We start from the raw sequence: 18,266 nt of genomic DNA, 5'->3' as shown, positions 1-18,266 counted from the left end.
ACAGTGTAGGATGGTTCCCTTTTCTCCACACCCTCTTCTTTTTCCTTCTTAATGAAAAGTTTTCACCTTCCTCTTTTTAAATTTTGACCAACATTCCTCTTTAGATTTTGAGTCTTATGCCTCACTCAGACTTTGGCATGAGCGTGTGGGGTGTGTGTGTGTGTGTGTGTGTGTGTTATTTTCATCAAAATGTGAAAGAACTTTTATAAAGTAAACCATGAAATAAGTTAATGTCTTTCTTCCCTATATGGGTGTATCAGTGTGTGTGTCTCTGAGTGATTAAAACCCACTCCCCTAATAACTTAACCAGTTTGTTTTAGCTGCAATAAAGAGGGATTGAGAACAGGGTGGGACGCCCATGCTCAGGAGAGAGGAAGGAGAGTGCACCCTTGCGGGAAGGGTGTGAGGATGAACAGGCAGTAAGTGGATCACTTGACCATCTGTAGCAGATAGAGAGTAGATGTCTCCGGCTGCTCATTCCCAGCCTTTCCCCTTCTCAGGCTACTGAGAGATGGGAGTCTGGGAACACAACTCACCAAGCCGAGGTGGTGACGATCCATAACACAAATTTCTCCACGTGGTTTTTATGATTGTCTCACTCAGTCCTGCATGCTAGCTCTCAGAGGCACAGGAAGAGAATAGGAAGGACTCTTAGCCATAAGCCTGTGTAGCCCCCTCACTTTACAGAAGAGACCCTGGGAAAGGTTAAAGAGCAGGGCCAGTGTCACACAGCTAGTCAGGGTCAGGACCACATTTCAAAGTCCTTAAGTTCTAGTCTATAACCTTGGGGTCTACTGGACAGAATTACTGTAAGAGGTCCAGGGTCTTGGCCTTTTTCCTTAACATAGGTTGGTGTACACAGCACTTACTCCTGAATGAGAGTATGCACTATTCTAATTATATAGTAACTAAGCTCATTACTAGGTGTTCCATACAGATGATTTGGGGCTAGAAGTATCATCTCCCTGGAATCAAAAGTATAACCGTCAGTAAATATGTTCAAAGGCTTACGCTTTTCGTTAAAATTTAAGTGCCGTGTGGTTAAATCTATATTCTCCTGCTTTGGGGATGTGTGTTAAGGGTGCTGTGGTTGAGAACTCTGGCCAATTGTCCTTGGTATGGAGGAGATTTGCTGGCAGGGCTGAGGATTTGCATGTTTATGCTTTTTCCTCCTCTTATAAATAACCAGGTTTATTGAAAGGAGACTGTGAATATTTTTAGATTTGGAAAAATCTCATTTGGACTTGAGGCAGAGACTTCTAGAGGTTGATAAGAAGCCTACTATTATCATGACCATGCTCATATCCACTTTGAGTGCCCTAAGGCCACACTCCCAGCATATGTCTTTGACACATGCTACTTTTGCTAGCCCTTCCTCCTGGAACCTTATTTCTGTTCAGCTCTAGTTCCTTTCTCTGCTGCTGGAGGAGATCCCAAGAGAACTTGTCTTGGACTTACCATAGGATGAGGAGGTATTTGACATTTGCTCAGGGGCAAGAATGTGGATAGAAGATAACTATTGATTGGGAAGCTTTTTGGTCTTTGGTAGTATTTCATGCATTGCGCTCCGAGTAATTCAGTATTCCAGATGTCAAAAAGTATTCTACCCCAAACAGGTTCTGTGCTCAAATAAATTTGGGGCACAAAGGATTAAACAAAATTGCTGCAGGACTTTTCAGAACCTTTAACAAAACAGTTCTCAGGTACAATGTGAATCTTCCAGAGAACGTATGGCATGCTACCTTTCTTTCTTCAAGCATATTTAACCACTGATACTACTTTTTTTTTGCAAAGTATCACCCAGGACCAGAGTTTATGAACACAATTTGGGAAAAACTACTCAGCGTAGATACTCAAAACTTATAGGCAAGTTGTAGCCTTTCAAAGTTTGATTCTGGCAAATGGGTATAGGCAATTTGGAGAGAACAAAAACGTGTTCTGTTAGAATCCTCATTGATGTGAAGGTCGATATTGCTGTTGGAGAACTGAGAGCATAATGGTGTATAACTTTGATGATAATTATTACTGAAACTGGATATGTAACCATGAAGTGGAAGGCATCTTGAAAGATGGAAATATCTCATTTTACCAGGTTTATTCAAATACTGGACACCCTGGATGTTTTTGAAATAGATCTGTTTTCAAACTAATTTTTACCTAATAGGTTGACATAATAATGATGCACAAATGTATAAAATTATACAGAATATATTTTTATAAAAGGAAAAAATAATGTTGAATGTTTACTGGAAGTAATAGAAATGATAAACAAGGAAGATGAGGTCTAGCTTTGTTTTAGATGTGAAAGTAGACAATATATCTCAGGAGAAGTCTAAGCATGGCTTGGTTAATGTCAGCATGTCTGGGCAGACTAGAATAAACTAGAACTTGGATTTAGAAACTGCCCTTTGCAATAAGGTAGTCCCTAATAAGGCAGACTGAGCTGCCCATTACAGAAACCAATGGGTGTGGCACCAGATACCCTGGTGACTGTATCCTGCCCATAAAACCATGTATGTAGTTGTCTATAGGGTATTGTATAGAGTTCGGGAATGGGACATATTGAATATGATCTGGCAAAAGAAAGGCAGGGCTATTCTTCTGGGGGGCCCGCTATACTCAGCAGACTGTTGATACAGGGAGGACTTAGGTAGGAGGAATGAAGCAAGTCTGGGGAACTGGGATTGGATCTGGGACACAAGGGCAGGATCAGCCTGGAAATATAGCTAGGATGACTCTGGACACCAGAGGGTTGGTCCAGAGCTGTTGACATTCCCTGTTCCAGGTACTGGAGATGAAGATGGGTCTGATCCTGACAATGTTTAGGGGTGGAGAAGGAGAGTCTTCAATGGGGAGAGGAGAGAAGCAGGGATTGGGAACTAGACAGATAGAAGTTGGGACACTCAGAGATCCTTAGCCTTTTCTTTTGTAATATACAATGATACCACTAGGTCTTTCATCTAAGCCCAGATTGGATGCAATGGATGGAACTCTTCTCTGAAGCACCTCCCTTGGTGTTCTCAGGGAGATTTGGGAGGAATGAGAGTGGAGCAAATTCCTGTAGTGCCCATGACATTCAGAATTTCATGGTAGTTCAGTTGGACTTGTCTTTTGTCTCAATGGTTGTTAGCTCCTTGAGATTAGGGGTCATAAAATCAGAAGCAGCATGTACAACTGTCATTTACTAAACTCCTTCAATGTGCCAAATGCTTTAAAAAAAGGAGTGCTCTCATCTCCACTTCACCGACAACAAAACTGAGCTTCTAGAAGGTCAGATAGCTGTTCAAGTCCTCAGAGAATCGCATGTGCTTTCACTTAGACCAATGGCTCTCAACCTGGGAAGTTTTAAAAAATACTGAGGCATGTACCCCATCCTCAACTGTTTGGATTCATTTCACTGGGGCTGGCATTTGGACGTCTGTATTTTTCAACAAGTGATTTTCATGCACAGCCAGGGCTGAGAATCCTGGCCCTCTATAATGTCACCTTGTCTGTATTGTTATCCCTGGCATTTAATACAGCACTCACCCAAGACAGAGGTTAAAGACATGCTTGCTGATTGGTTCAGAAGGTATTTGTGGCCCGAGGGAAGACCAGGGACTGAATGCCACTAGAAGTTATAAAGCATCCCCTTAGAGGCTGGAATTGAACATTCAGTGTTTATCAGCAGACAGAGGGTGGCTGTTCATTACATGCTTAGAGATGTTTTGCAAACCTTCCATTACAGGTGGTGTTGTCCTCAACCCAGCCTATTATGGCATGCCTGGCCACACCAACATCATGATCCATGAGGTGGGGCATGTCCTGGGACTCTACCATGTCTTCAAAGGGGTCAGTGAAAGAGAATCCTGTGATGACCCCTGCAGGGAGACGGTGCCGTCCATGGATACAGGAGACCTCTGTGCCGACACTGCCCCCACTCCCAAGAGTAAGCTGTGCCAGGACCCAGAGCCTATCAATGACACCTGTGGCTTCACCCACTTCCCAGGGGCTCCATTCAGCAACTACATGAGTTATACAGGTATCACAACAGTTCTGATGTCTTTGTTTTTATTAAGATTACATGGGATCCTTTTGGGGCCAGGAGGGTGGAGGTATGGGAATTAGAGAGGACTATCAAGCAGTCATTCATGCCAGAGAGTTGAAGTGTATTTGTCATGGCATATTCTTTTTTTTTTTTCATGTCTTTGAAGAACTTAAAGAAATATTGAAATATTAAGGGGTCTCATTGACTAGATTCTCCTCCACTAAAAATTAAAAGATAAGTGTATTTCTATCTCAGTTAAAAAGAGGGAAAAAGCCAAAAGCTCTCTTGAGAGCCCTTTCACCTCTAGAACTTGGTTATTTTGCTTCTTTCCCATATTCGTAGGGATTTACTCTGAAGGAGAGTCCAAAGGTGATGGAGAAAGAGGTTTCTGGTTCAAAGTGGCTCTTTGTACTATTTCTGAAGTTGGTCAAGAAGATGGCCCTGGTTAATTTTAAGCTCAGAGTTCCTTTTTCTGTTATGTCATTTTTTAAAGTATCAGATTCTCTTCTTCCAGCACTAGACAAGGGCTGATTCTTAGCTTGCCTACAGAACATGGTACTGTTTCATTCAAAAAACGGTACTTTCTTGGTCCTGGTTTTGTTGTCTTGGATTATGCTTCTTCTTTGTCCTTTCACACCTCCCTTGTTTCTGTCAAAAAGTAATACCACTCATCATCTCCTGATAATGGACTGAAATTTATCCCTAAAATTCAGGACTGATGTGATTTGATGACTTATTCCAGTGGTGAAGGAAGGAAGTAATTTTTCTATAACATCCAGGGGCTTCTTGGTGATAAGTTCTAGATAACTATCCAAAAAAAAAAAAAAAAAAAAGAAAGAAAAGATAACGGACAGATGCTGACCATGCTTTTGCAGGGAAGAAAAAGTGCTGAGCTGGTCCTGTCGGTGACCCATCAGTATATTCCTATCTAAGTCTCATCTTGGTGCATGATTCAGGTACATCACATTCATAAGGACCAGCATCCTTGCCTCTCCCAACAAGCACACAGTGACCCTTGCCGGGGCAGAGAGACCAGACAATGGGGTGCGGAGGGCAGAGCTATTTAGGCACCACCTTTGAAGTGGACAGAGGAAACATCTAAGAAGCCGAGGGGAGTGTTTCACTGGTGGGCCTTCATGGAAGAAGGCCTGGAAGCTAAGATAACTCCTTTTCTAACCCTATGAAAAGTGTACCTAATAGGAAATTTTACCAGCTCTAAAAGGAAGTTGAGGATCACCATTCCCAGTCCTGCTGCCTGCTCGACTTTTTGGCTTTCTCTCCTCTTGAGCATCTCCATGAATACTCACTAACCTGGGCCAAAGTCATTGGGCGTAAAGCAGGTGTCTGCAACTCCACACATGTTCACGAATTAAAAGGCCATATGCTGAAACACTGCCATCTTGTGGTTTCCTGAATAAGCAATGTCAGCTCAGAGCAACCCTGAACCCCAGGGCGTGAGTCTCACTCTGGCCAACATCAAGGTAAACACCAAGCCCAACTTACTTTAGAGACAAGCCAGTGCTCTTCTCTGCCTTCTCTTTCCCACCTCCAGCCTAGATATTTCCTGGCAAAATCTATCCCTACCTTGGTGGACATTGCAGGTTAAAACCTCCATCTCTCTTGTTCCCTTTTTTGTCTCTGCAGATGACGACTGCACTGACAGCTTCACCCCTAACCAAGTGGCCCGAATGCACTGCTATTTGGACCTTGTATATCAGCAATGGAGTCAAAGCCGAAAGCCCACCCCCATTCCCATCCCACCCATGGTCATCGGGCAGACCCCCCTGTCCCTCACTATCCACTGGCTGCCTCCAATTAGTGGAGTTGTGTATGACAGGTGAGAGAGGCACTGGGATCTTTCTCTGTGGCATTGCTTGTGAACAAGGGGAAGGACGTGAAGTTGGGGGAACCCCAGTTTGGAACTATGAATATGCACCGCTACTCAGGGCTGCCTCCGCCACCCTGCTCAGTACTCATCTCCTGAGCAGAGCTCATGGGGCTCTCACATTCGTCAGTGGGGCATCATATGTGCCCACTCCTTGGCGAGGGGCATCCGGATGTTTCCTGAAATCACATCTGGTGGGCTTCTAGGAGCTGAGAAGGGGTTGACAAATGTGCTAAAAAAACGACCTGACAAAACTGAGATGGCATTTGCTGCCTGTCCTGTCCAGGTCAGCTGTTCCTCCTTGGTGTAAGGGTGGAGCAGGGCTTGCTACTTGCACAGTGGTGTCTGGAAGAAGGGAAGTAAGGCATGTTCCTCCAGGCAGTTCTGGGGGTGAGTGGGTGGCCGGCGACTCAAGCTGTGCATCATTTCTAGTGCCTCCTCTGTGTCCTGTTGTACCCCGTGCCTACCCCACTTATGGCTACTATCTTGCGGAATTGTCATTATCTGGTCATTTTCCTATCTGCTCCACTACTCAACTGGCAATTCCTTAGGGTCAGGACTATTTTTTGTATCTTTGTCTCTTGGCCTGCCACAATAAACAGCTAATTTGTGTTTATTGAAGAGAATCATTACACCTAAACTTGGTTTTTATTCATCCTTTGCGTATTGGTATAATGAATACCAGGAAAATTTTTGTGGAAAAGAGAGAAGGTAGGAAAAGGATGACATCTGACAATTGGTGGGAGGATGGGGGACTGTGGTTTAACTGAAAAGGACCAAAACCCCATCCATGACCTGCTCTCCGTTTTCAAAACCTACCACTGTGGGCTATTCGGTCCTTGTATGTGTGAGGTACTGTGCGAGGTAGTTTACCTGCAATTGTCTTATTTAGTCCTTGCAGTGAGCCCAGTCTCTGCTCTATAAGTGAGGAATCCGAGGCATAGAGAAGCACACGGTGGCTAGCCCAGGACACCACAGCTGGATAGAGCTGAATTGGGGGTATCCCCTGGAATTGCAGAAATGGAGGACATGGAATCGATTGTTTCTTTGAATTTAGAGATTTCCCCTTTAGCAGGTGGAGAGTCCCTCATCTGTGTGTCATGCTTCCCTTCTGGGTGTCAGATCCCAACTAGGGAGCTGAATGTCCCTGAAGCATGTTCCTGTGTACTCCAGCTTTGCTGAAAGCCTGGGAGAGAGGACAGGGAGAGACAGGGATGGGAGGAAGCAGGTGAAGCATTTTTCAAAGTGGCTTTCCCAGCCTTCTGGGATCTTGGAACCTGTCCTGGACACCTGGTGGACACTTAATGCGTGACATTACTTAGACCCCGCAATCCTATAGAGCAGTTTTGATTGTCATCGGCACCCAAGCTCTCATGGGTTCCTTCTGTGAGTCACCATATAGCTCTGTGATGTGTGTAAGAATCCTCTTCCTGCGCGTGTGACCTTGTGCAGCTTGGGTTGCTCTGGCTGAACAATAGGTCCTCTGTGGGCATGTGCAGACCCGTGTTTTACATCAGTTTATGTAACACATGTAAACAATTTAATCTTTCAATTCTCTGTCTGGTACAAACGTTACGATAAAGCAGACATCAGTGCTGGCTTGCTGCGAGGCTGTTGGCAGAAAAGGCTGCAGTTGGCTTCCTTTTCTCAGTGAGGTGGGCTACAGCGCTGAGGCCTCCTGACACGTGCGTTGGGAAAACTCACGTCACGTACCCCGCGATTTGTGTCACACTCGGAGTTATGTTTACTCCTCCCCAGTAGGTATTTGGAATCCTTATGTCAGAGAGGAGCCCAACCACGCACTAAGCAGCGGCCCCGGAAGAGCCAAGTGCATCAGGGAAATGTGGTTTGGAGTTGCGTCCACAACAGAAGTGAGCGCTGACTGCAGTCGGGGTTTGGAGTTAACGACACCTTTTGGTTGCCAAAGTACTGGACACTTGATGGTGTTTGGGAACTTGCTCAGAGGAATTAAGAAACTAGTTGTGACTTTAGGCAATTTACTTCATCCCTCTGAGCCTGAGTGTCCTCGTTTGTAAACAGGGTTCTTACAGGGATTAGAAATAATTTATGAAAAGCACCTAGTGGAACAATGCCAGGTATATACGGTGCTTAATAAATGGGAGCTGGTAGCATACTTATTACCCTTATTTAACTATACTGTTTTTCCATTATATTGCAAGATTTTACTTTTCTCCCTCTACTTGTTGAGAGACCTTGATTTGGTGCCTCCGTTTGCAGATGGATCGTTCACAATTGGGCTTCCACAACCTATTAAGTGTAAAATAAGCTACAAGGATATATTGTACATCACAGGGAATATAGCCAATATCTCATAATAGCTGTAAATGGAGTATAACCTTAAAAATGAATTGCTATATTGTATACATATAACTTTTATAATATTGTACAGCAACTATACTTCAATAAATTTTAAAAAAAGATTCTAAGTATCAGAGACAGGCCTCGTCAAGTGATTTCCCCTTGTTATTCAGCTATTGTTGTCATTACCTCTTCAAGATACGGTGCTTGAAGAGCTCTTCATAGGTGTATTAATAGTCTCAAGGGTGCGCATAGAACAAGCTCTCACAGAGGGACTGCTGAGGCCAGTCTGTGTCCTAACTGCTGGGAATAGAAAAATCGAGCTTGGTCTGGATCTGCTCCCAGGCAAAGGAGGAGGAATGGGGATGGGGATTCTCAACACCACAGATCAGTGCCCTACAATGGGAGCCAGAATGTACAGTGGGTGCCCAGAAGAGAGAGTGCTGGCCATCCAGACGAGTCAGGCTAAGTGCCACTGCAAAGGCTACGTTTGCATGGGTCTTGAAGGATGAGTAGGGGCTTGCTAAACAGAGAAGCATAGAAGCCTATTTAGCCAGAGAGAGAACAGCAGGTTTCATGGAGCTATGTGAAGGGTATGATGTATTTTGTGAAATGGTGATTAGTTATTGTGATGGGAACATAAATGAAATTCATGAAGGGACTGAAGTAGGTAAGGCTGGAGCTATCCTCTGAAGGACACTGAATCATGGTAAGCAATTTAGATGTATCCCTATAGGCAATGGAGAACCAAGGAGTGTTACATTTCATATGACTTTTATTGTATGTGTGTGATTAAAAGTAGAGAGTTAAAACATAAGACCACATATAACTAATATGTTTACTGTGAAAATTGTTGTCTGTTTCAGTTGGGGGAATGCAAGGGGGCTTTGGATGACTTATTGAGAGTCAGTGTATAAGTTGTTTTATGTTGAAAGATTCAGATTGTAATTTGTGTTGACTGGATAGAAGGCCTCTTTCATCTCCACAGGCCTCCTTTATGACTTAGTTAAATTCTTCTGCTTCATAACCTTGAGATTTTCATGTCACTATGAATTTTGCAAAGATGAGGTCTATACAAGAAGGAAATGAGTTGAGAAATAGTTGTGTTCTCAGTTACCCACTAAGGCCTCACTCCCCATTGCCACTCCCATGCCCCAAAGGTCTTGTGAATTTCATTAACCCAGTTCCTCTGATCTATTCTCCCCATCTCCACCCCTGCCCATTGTCTTCCCAGGGTCCCGGGCAGCGTGTGTGGTGCTTGCACTGAAGAAGGGACATTCCGTCAGTACGTGCACACAGCTTCCTCCCGGCGCGTGTGTGACTCCTCGGGTTACTGGACCCCAGAGGAGGCTGTGGGTAAAGGACCATGACTTTTTCATTTACACCTTGGTGGCCAAGGTGGACATGGGGGGTGGAGGTAAAGGGTGGAGCGGTGGCATGGTGAGAAAAAGGTAGTGTGTGTGTGTGCGCGCGTGTGTGCGTGTGTGTGTGTGTGTGTGTGTGTGTGTGTGTGTGTGATGTGCTGGAAATCTCCAGGGGTCTGGGAATGACTCTGCCTCGCACCTTTGTGTGGATATCCTTTGTGTGCTTAACGTGCCAGTGGCTATGGTGAAGCAGAGGGAAGCATAGAGGACAGAGGGATGGAGAACTCAGGGGGCGGCTTCAGGAGGAGCTAACTCAGGCATGTCGTATTACATGTGCCTGTCAGCCCATGAAGCAGCTTTGCCACATGACAACATGAGGTGATCTCATCCTCCCCTCTATCAGGAGGCTAATAGAGAACACGTTGCAGGGAACACTCATACACACTGACTGAGCCAGTTTGGGTGCGGAGTGGTGGACTAGGTGTTCCAAACTGATCATTCTCATCTATGCTATTTTATGAGTCTATTAATCACTGGTACTGGTTGTGCTTTGGATGTCATCTAAGCTAGGCTCTAGGAGAGGGAAAACTTTTTTAGCTGTTCCCTTTCCTGTCCCACCCCCAACTTCTCAGTTACATATTCACTCACCTACGTATAACAGTGCCTCTACGACAAAGTAGGGCATGAATGCTACCCCAATTCAAGTCCAAAAAATGCTACTGACATGAGTTTTAGCACCTTCTGATGAATGGCTTGACTTCTTCTGTTGTCACCATCTTCAGTGTTTACCTAGTCATCACCTTTCTCTTTTTCTTATATTTATTAAGAGCCTAAAAATGACTCCGTAAGACGTGTTGGACAGGTTCCTATTTGAATTAGTTTGTAGTCTTAACTGATAAGAAAAAAAAGGAGAACATTGGTCTAAGAGTCTATAGCATCCCCTTGGGCTCCCAGTTACTCAAATGACAGGAGCCTTGAGGAGGAATCTGGGGGGAGACAATTGACTTGATTGATCATATAGAACTTTTTTCAAATGATTTTTCAGGGGAGAATGGAAGGTGACTATAAAATTTACATTGGCACTGAGTACGACTCATTTAGAGATTGGCATTTCATAAAAGGCCATTTTTGTGGCAAACAGTTCGTCCTGTGCTAGTGTTTTAATGCCCATTTGACTCTCTGGCCCTGTACTTTTTTTCTTTTTAATTCTTGGAAAAATTTAAAGTTATCTGGTAGAGGTGAAAGGCATTAGAAATTCTGGGTTCTAACTCTTGTACTGTGTCTCCAGGCATACCAAACTTTTAGGGCCTCCACTTCATCTATTTACATGAGATCATAATAAAAACTTTCAGACAGTGAAAGGAGCAGACAGTGCTGCTACTGAGTTGGCTTCCAAGGGCCTTTACTCTGCTAGTATTGGGGGATGCCTATTGGAAAATACTGCGAGGAAATACTGGTATTCCTTTGCTTTGAACAGGTGAAGAATCAAGTCATATTTTGAATGTATAAAATGAAAGGAACTGATTCCCCAGCAGAGCACACACAAACACATATATTTACAGATATGATCAAAATGTATTTAATGACACTTAATGGACACTTATTGACCCCCAACTACATTCTGAATGCTATGAGGAATAGAAAATTGAACCAGACATATTCCCTGCTTAATATCATCTTCTTGGAGAGAACTTCCCTGTCTCCCTGATCTAAAATAGCCACCAGCCTCACACCATTATTCTCTAGTCCTTTATCCTCCTTTATTTTTCTTCAGAGATGACATTATTATACTGATGCCTCTTTATTTATTGTTGTACCTATCACCCTATGGTAAGATACATGTGGTCAGGACTTTTGTCTCTCTTGTTCACTACTCTATCTCTGATACCTAGATTTGTGCTAGGTGTGAAAGAGGTACACAGTCAATTTTTATTGAATTAATGAATGAATGGATTCACAATACAGGGAAGAAACAATAGGGATCATAAGATGTAACACACACACACACATTTGAACTTATTTCCTCTGGGCTTTGGAACATTATTTTCCAAATCCTGAAGGGCTAAGTCATTCTATTTTTGCAAATGTAGTTTGCAAATATTTCTAAGGAACACTGTATAGATCTTCTACACTAATCTAGTAAGGCAGGGGTTAAATAGTGCTTATTTTATAAATGAGGAAATCAAGGCTTAGATAGACTGGCCACAGTCACACAGCTAATGCACAGCACCAATTACAGCCTAACTACTGCTTCCTAATTTAGCAGTTTTCTTTCAATTCCCCTCGTGTTATAGGAGAAACCACCTTGGATAGATTATTTCCACAGAGCTGACTTTATATGTTTGCGATATTTGATTTTTCACCATTACCTTTTTACTTGGCTACTGAATCTCCTTTTTTTTCCACTCAAGAAAAGTGTTTCTATTTCCTGCCGGCAGTTTCCTCTGTGTAGTGCTCTACTGGCTTACATATATTTGAACTAAAAGGGAAGTTTCAATGTATGGTTTTAAAGTTTGGCTAACAGTCCATTGGAAGGATTGCTATGGTATGATCTTAGGGTATCAAAGAAGTTTTGTGAAAAGCCTAATTAAACATTGTAGCAACAGCCTGAAACAAACATTGGCCTGATTAGTAAATAAAACAGGGCTTCAGAAGCACTAATTTATCATAAATTATTAGTAAACTAAGTACAAATAATTCTCTTCTGCTCAAGGATTCTTTAAGGACATGACTTACCTTACCTGTATCGGCCTCATGTTTCCACCTAGGCTCTGGGTCACTCCATTCTGAATGCCATGCTGGATTTCTCTTGTTAAAGGGCACCAGAAAGTGGTGATTTGGAACATAGTACTTTTGAATTGTTACACCTCTGTCTTCAGTAACACTTAAGATCTAACCTCTAAGAATTTGCTCAAAGTTCTCTTCTGCTTCATTCTTTTTTCTGGCCCTTGATAGGGGCGACTCATTTTCAGATTTTTAATGGTGATTCCTGATGCGTCTGTCTTTCTGTTCATCTCCCTCAGGGCCTCCAGACGTGGATCAACCTTGTGAGCCAAGCTTGCAGGCCTGGAGTCCTGAGCTCCACCTGTACCACATGAACATGACGGTCCCCTGCCCTGCAGAAGGCTGTAGCCTGGAGCTGCTCTTCCAGCACCCAGTCCAAGCTGACACTCTTACCCTATGGGTCACCTACCTCTCCATGGACTCCTCCCAGGCGCTTTTTGACACAGAGATCTTGCTGGAACACCAGGAGTCCGTGCACCTAGGCCCCTTAGACACTTTCTGTGACACCCCACTCACTATCAAACTGCACGTTGATGGGAAAGTCTTGGGGGTGAAAGTCTACACCTTTGATGAGCGGATGGAGATTGACGCAGCTCTCCTGACTTCTCAGCCCCACAGTCCCTTGTGTTCTGGCTGCAGGCCCGTGAGGTACCAGGTCCTCCGTGAACCCCCATTTGCCAGTGGCTTGCCCATGGTGGTGACACATCCTCACAGGAAATTCACAGACGTGTGAGTTGGGCAGTAGGGCTTTCTAAACCACGGGGCTTCCTGAGGCTTTGGGAGTGGGTTTGGCTTCCTTTTTCTCCATTTTTTAATATTCTGATATGCCCTTATTTGGAGAAATGTTCAGACTCTCAGAGGGGGTTTTATTCTAAAGTGGCATCTCTGAGATGAACAAAAGTATTTCCCAGAAGGGGCAAGCAGGTGTTCTGATTGATGATGCCATCTTTACGGTTATGGAAAAAAGAGGTTAGTATTTGATATGTTTCAGTTGGACTGAAAATATTAATTGCCATAAATAAGTTGATCAGAGTCAGATACTCCTATCTGGTAACACAATTTGATTTTTGATCCTTGCTTTTAAATAACTTTTAAATAATCTGCCGCAGCTCCTATACCATTCAAAGGTTGCAGTCACCTCTTCTACAGCTAAGCAGAGAAGCCAAGGGTCCTGCAGACACTATACTCTACGTTCATGACTCATTCATTTTTCTTTCCTCCCTCCCTCTCTCTTTCCTTCTTTTCCAACCCTCCTCTTTCTCTTTCTTCTGTTCTTTCTACATTTAGTGAGTTCATAAGTGCTCCTGGCACTGTGTGCTCAGTGGTGGGGACGCAGACTAAGATAAGATCATTGGCTTAAAGAGTTCAATGTCCATAGAGTAGGAGGCTGGTATCTCTAAAGGCAAATTTTCCTCACCTCATAATTTTCCTCAGAGGCTGCCCTGAGGGCAGAACTCAGGGTAAAACAAAAGTTTTATCAAAGGTGCTATATTGGTTAGTTTTCGATGCATTAGAAATCATCACAAAACATAGTGGGTTAAAACAACAAACACTATTTCTCATGGTTCTATGGGTTGGCTGTGTGTACTCACCTGGACCCGCTTGGCCAGGGCTAGGTGGCCCCAGGTGACCTCATGCACTCATTGGAGGCTCAGCTAAGACACTGACATGGCTGGGAGGATGAAGTTCTCTTTCCCCATTGTCTCTCCTTCACTAGGAGGCTTTGCCTGGGCTTGTTCTCATGCTGGTGGAAGGCTTTCCAGAAGCAGGGATGGCAAGTCCCCAAACACTCACATTTTTCAAGCTTCTGCTTACATTACTCATGACATCATTCCACAAGCCAAAGCAGGTCACAGTCAATTCCAGATTCTGCGGGTGGCAAAATCAATTCTATTTCTTGATGAGAGAAACAGTAAAGTCACATCACAGAAGGGCATGCATGCATCTGGGATGGGAAGAATTTGTGGCCATTTTTCAGTCTGCCACAGCTACAAAAGAGTAGAGAAAAATGTTCACCTTGAATTTTACTACATTTTTTCCTCTCATTAGCTCTATGAATTAGAACTAGAAGACAGTGAAATGGTCAAAAAGCTCATGCAAAATAGGAGGATAGATCATGGGATGGATTTGAAAAGAAAAAAATATATTTTGGGGGGGTTTCTTTAGTAAGGCAATTAAAATGATATTTGTTATCTAACTTGATATACACACGTGCATGCGTGCGCACACACACACACACACACCTGTACACACAACCTTTAAGGTCAATAATATCCCATTTTATAGATGAGAGAACTAAGGCTTAACTTTAATTTGGTTGAACAGAGCTTGTAAGCGGCAAGCTCAAGATTAAAATCCAATTTTCTGACTGAGTCTCATCTTGGTTCCCTTTCCTTAGTAACACATTACCTTTTACAAACTCAGCTCATTGGAGGTCGGGGCTACCTGCTGCTGAGTTTTCTCCACAAGAAGCGTAAACATATCCTGACGCTTCCTTCCAATCCTTTCCCAGCCACAGAGCAGTATGAGACTTTTATGCATGGCTGGATGAGAAGTCAGACAGAAACCACCCTGCGAAAGGGAAGCCATCAGAATTGATTAGGATATAAAACTGGTTTTGCTTTGGAAATATCTGGCACTCTGATGAGGAGTGCTTCCCTACAGAAAGCTAATTTGGAAATTTATGTCTTTCATATTTATGTGTCTTTCCTACTAAAATAACTGAAAGCCAGTACAGAGGTGTTTAAAGCTGTTTTTGAAACCCCACGACATTTCCTGTTTGCTTGTTGCAGCATCAAGCGAAAGAGTAGAGGCTTTGTGGTGGAGTCGAAGAGTGTGTTAAAGAAGAGAGGGTCTTGGCAGGAGATCTGTGGGCACCACTTACGCAGTCCCAACAACCCTTTGAGATCCTGTTCTCCTAAGTCACTCCCATCCTAGCTTGACTTTAGTGGTACTTTTCCAATTAGGGCAGGCACTGGACAAAAATTAAGTTGAGGGCAGAATTTGTCTTTGGAACCAGCAACCTCCCTCTTGAGTCCCTTCCCCTTTGCAAATGTTCAGTGTCTCACGTTCTCCACTTGATCAGTGCAGTTGGGCTCTAGATAGAATCAGATAAACTCCTTCCATCTCAGGTGTCAATTGATAACTGCATTCCTGGTTTATATGTATTTTGGAGGTTTGGAGGTGGGGAATCATTTAATGCATTTCCAGTTGTGGAATTTCTTGCAGCCACACAATGATGATGGAAGGTGTTCTCACCTCCTTCTAGGAGAGAGTGGCTTTTCCTTGTAAGCATTCTGCCTCCTCAAGATAAGAATTCTCTTGAGAGACAAGAAAACTCTGATTCACAGACCCAAGAAGGGCCTTGCTGAGACCAAACTCTGAAACTTTCATCTTCTGTTCCTATGACTACTTGAATGATACAGAAGACTAGGTTTTCAATAATTGGTGGTTTTCTGTGTGTGTATATATAACATGGTAAAGATACACTCGAAATACCATTCTCTTAGATTGCCTAGGACTGCCTAGGACTTAGCTGAGTTCAGTTTTAATTCAACAAGCATTTGTTGTACATTCACTATGTGGAATGTACTGGAAATACAGAACTGAATATGGTTTCAAATATTCTGCTGTTCTGTAAGACTATATGCCCTGATCTTTGTTTCAAACAATGTGGCATATGTTTAACATTTATATTCCCTGTAATATTTATTTTAAACTCCTGCAAACCATCTGAAAAGGGCCCAGGGTGTGCCCCACTTCCTGGATATGGTGGTTACAGCCCATTGGTTTCCACAGGGAGGTCACACCTGGGCAGATGTATCGGTACCAAGTTCAAGCTGCAGCTGGAGCAGAACTGGGAGAAGCTTCACCTCCTCTGAGCCACATCCATGGAGCTCCTTACTGTGGAGATGGGAAGGTTGCAAGGTGAGGACATACTGTATGCCTGGTATTGTGTGAGGGAGGATGCCCTGCCCTGCTTGGACAAGGAGGGTTAGCCTCAAGTTTCAGCTTGACTGGTTTGGGAAATGTAAGGGGCAGGGCACTATGTGATTCAAGTATTAAACAAAATCTAGGACCTAGTAGATATCTTGAGTGGTCAGTCACATCTCTACATAGTTAAGGATGGGCCCACTTTTATTTAGAGTTCACCCCAGTCATAGATATGGGGGTTGATTCTGTGGGGACCCTCTTCAGGTTTCAGAGAACAACTGCTGGGCAGTGACTCAGGGCAGGAATTCATGGTGGAGAAGGTTACTTGCCAAATGGTGCTGAAGGAGGATGTGAGGATAGCTTTTGGATCAGCTGCCGGTCTTATACTACTAATGAGCTGTGTGACCTGAGGAAAATCAGTATAGCTTTCTGAGCTTCACTTGCTCATTTGATCCCTGGAAGACCTGATTGTAATGTAATTTCCAGCTATTCCATAAAATCACCAAGGTAAAAATGGAACCACTTCTTTGCTTTCTTAACATGCCATATTCATTTTTCCATTACCCTTTAGTGACATCAATCTAGAGGACTAATTCATTCTGGTTTGCCTGGGACTTGCCGGAATTTAGCACTGAATACTTCCATGTCCCAGTGATCACCCTATATTAACCTGTTCTGAATGCTTATCTAACCTAATATGTTACTTATATAAAGCTGCTGGGAGTAGGAGATTAGAAGGCTGGGCACTGTGATTTGTCTTAGATCCTGCATCCTAATAAGATGACTTTTTTTTTTTTTTTTTTTTTTGCGGTACGCGGGACTCTCACTGCCATGGCCTCTCCCATTGTGGAGCACAGGCTCTGGACGCGCAGGCTCAGCGGCCATGGCTCACGGGCCCAGCCGCTCCGCGGCATGTGGGATCTTCCCGGACCAGGGCACGAACCCATGTCTCCTGCATTGGCAGGCGGACTCTCAACCACTGCGCCACCGGGGAAGCCCCAAATGTCCCAGATCAAGGAAAAGTACCTTAAACCTTTTTTTTGGCCACGCTGCACGGCTCGTGGGATCTTAGTTCCCCAACCAGGGATTGAACTAGGGCCCATGGCAGTGAAAGCACTGAGTCTTAACCATTGGACCGCCAGGGAGTTCCCAGTATCCTATATCTTGAAGACCTAATAGAAAGCAATCTATAGCCTTTCTTGGGGTTTCATCCCATTGTTTAGTAATTACTAAATATTGTTTATCTTTTCAATCTTCTAAGATTCCTAAGCTTTACTGTAAGTCTACTCCTTTTCATAGAAATATAAACAGCAAATGTTTGCAGACCTCAGAACTATATCAAGCGACTGAGGTCACTTTAATACCCAAACCTTGCTAGTTTGCTGCCACCTTCTGCCTTACTCAGTCTCAGCTTGCCCCTTCTCCTCCTCCATCTCAATTAAATATCTCCCTGGGGAAGCCTCACATATGCACAGAGCAAATCTGGCTGTTGTTGATGTTCTCCCTGGCTGCCCCATTTTAAGTCTGCTTCCCTCTAGTTAAGGTGTCTGCAGGACTACATTACCATTACTGCCCAGACAGAGTCCTCCTTGAACAAACTACTTGGCTTTATGTCGTAGCATCTCCTACAGCAGTCCTCCGATGGAGTTTCTGATGCCCCATGGTGCCACATCTGCCTGCGGAGCTCGGGCAGAAAGAGGCAAGGGCCCTCTTCCTAATCTGATATTAGACATTCTAGCCTGAGCTTTGAAACAGCTTCACCTGTAGCAACACCTGCTTGGCTACTGGGCCTCACAAGGCTCTTTATCAAAATGTTCCTTTAGACTCTGCCTGTATTCCCTCTCTGTAAACAGTCATACTTAGTTCTGCCATCCAAGGAGAAGATATCTCTGAACTGCAGCTTTGTCTCAGCTAGAGGCACTCCATTACACATGAAGCAGGAAGGAGCTGTACA

General features: G+C 43.7%; 1 protein-coding gene across 4 annotated transcripts in view; it reads left to right on the top strand.

Moving 5' to 3' along the window:
* PAPPA2 (pappalysin 2) overlaps window positions 1–18,266 on the top strand; it is a 285,263-nt gene that overhangs the window by 114,920 nt on the left and 152,077 nt on the right. For 3 of the 4 annotated variants that reach the window (XM_060132713.1, XM_060132703.1, XM_060132731.1), the window contains exons 4-8: window positions 3,728–4,021; window positions 5,672–5,864; window positions 9,466–9,587; window positions 12,619–13,108; window positions 16,178–16,306. In XM_060132713.1, the coding sequence (XP_059988696.1) occupies window positions 3,728–4,021; window positions 5,672–5,864; window positions 9,466–9,587; window positions 12,619–13,108; window positions 16,178–16,306 (1,228 nt within the window). The remainder of the gene's footprint in view (window positions 1–3,727; window positions 4,022–5,671; window positions 5,865–9,465; window positions 9,588–12,618; window positions 13,109–16,177; window positions 16,307–18,266) is intronic. The other variant, XM_060132723.1, reaches the window with a different exon arrangement.

This window comes from Lagenorhynchus albirostris, chromosome 2 (assembly GCF_949774975.1).
Source record: "Lagenorhynchus albirostris chromosome 2, mLagAlb1.1, whole genome shotgun sequence".
NCBI lineage: Eukaryota > Metazoa > Chordata > Mammalia > Artiodactyla > Delphinidae > Lagenorhynchus > Lagenorhynchus albirostris.
Note: the sequence above shows the minus strand (reverse complement) of the source record. Positions and strands in the feature narration are given on the sequence as shown.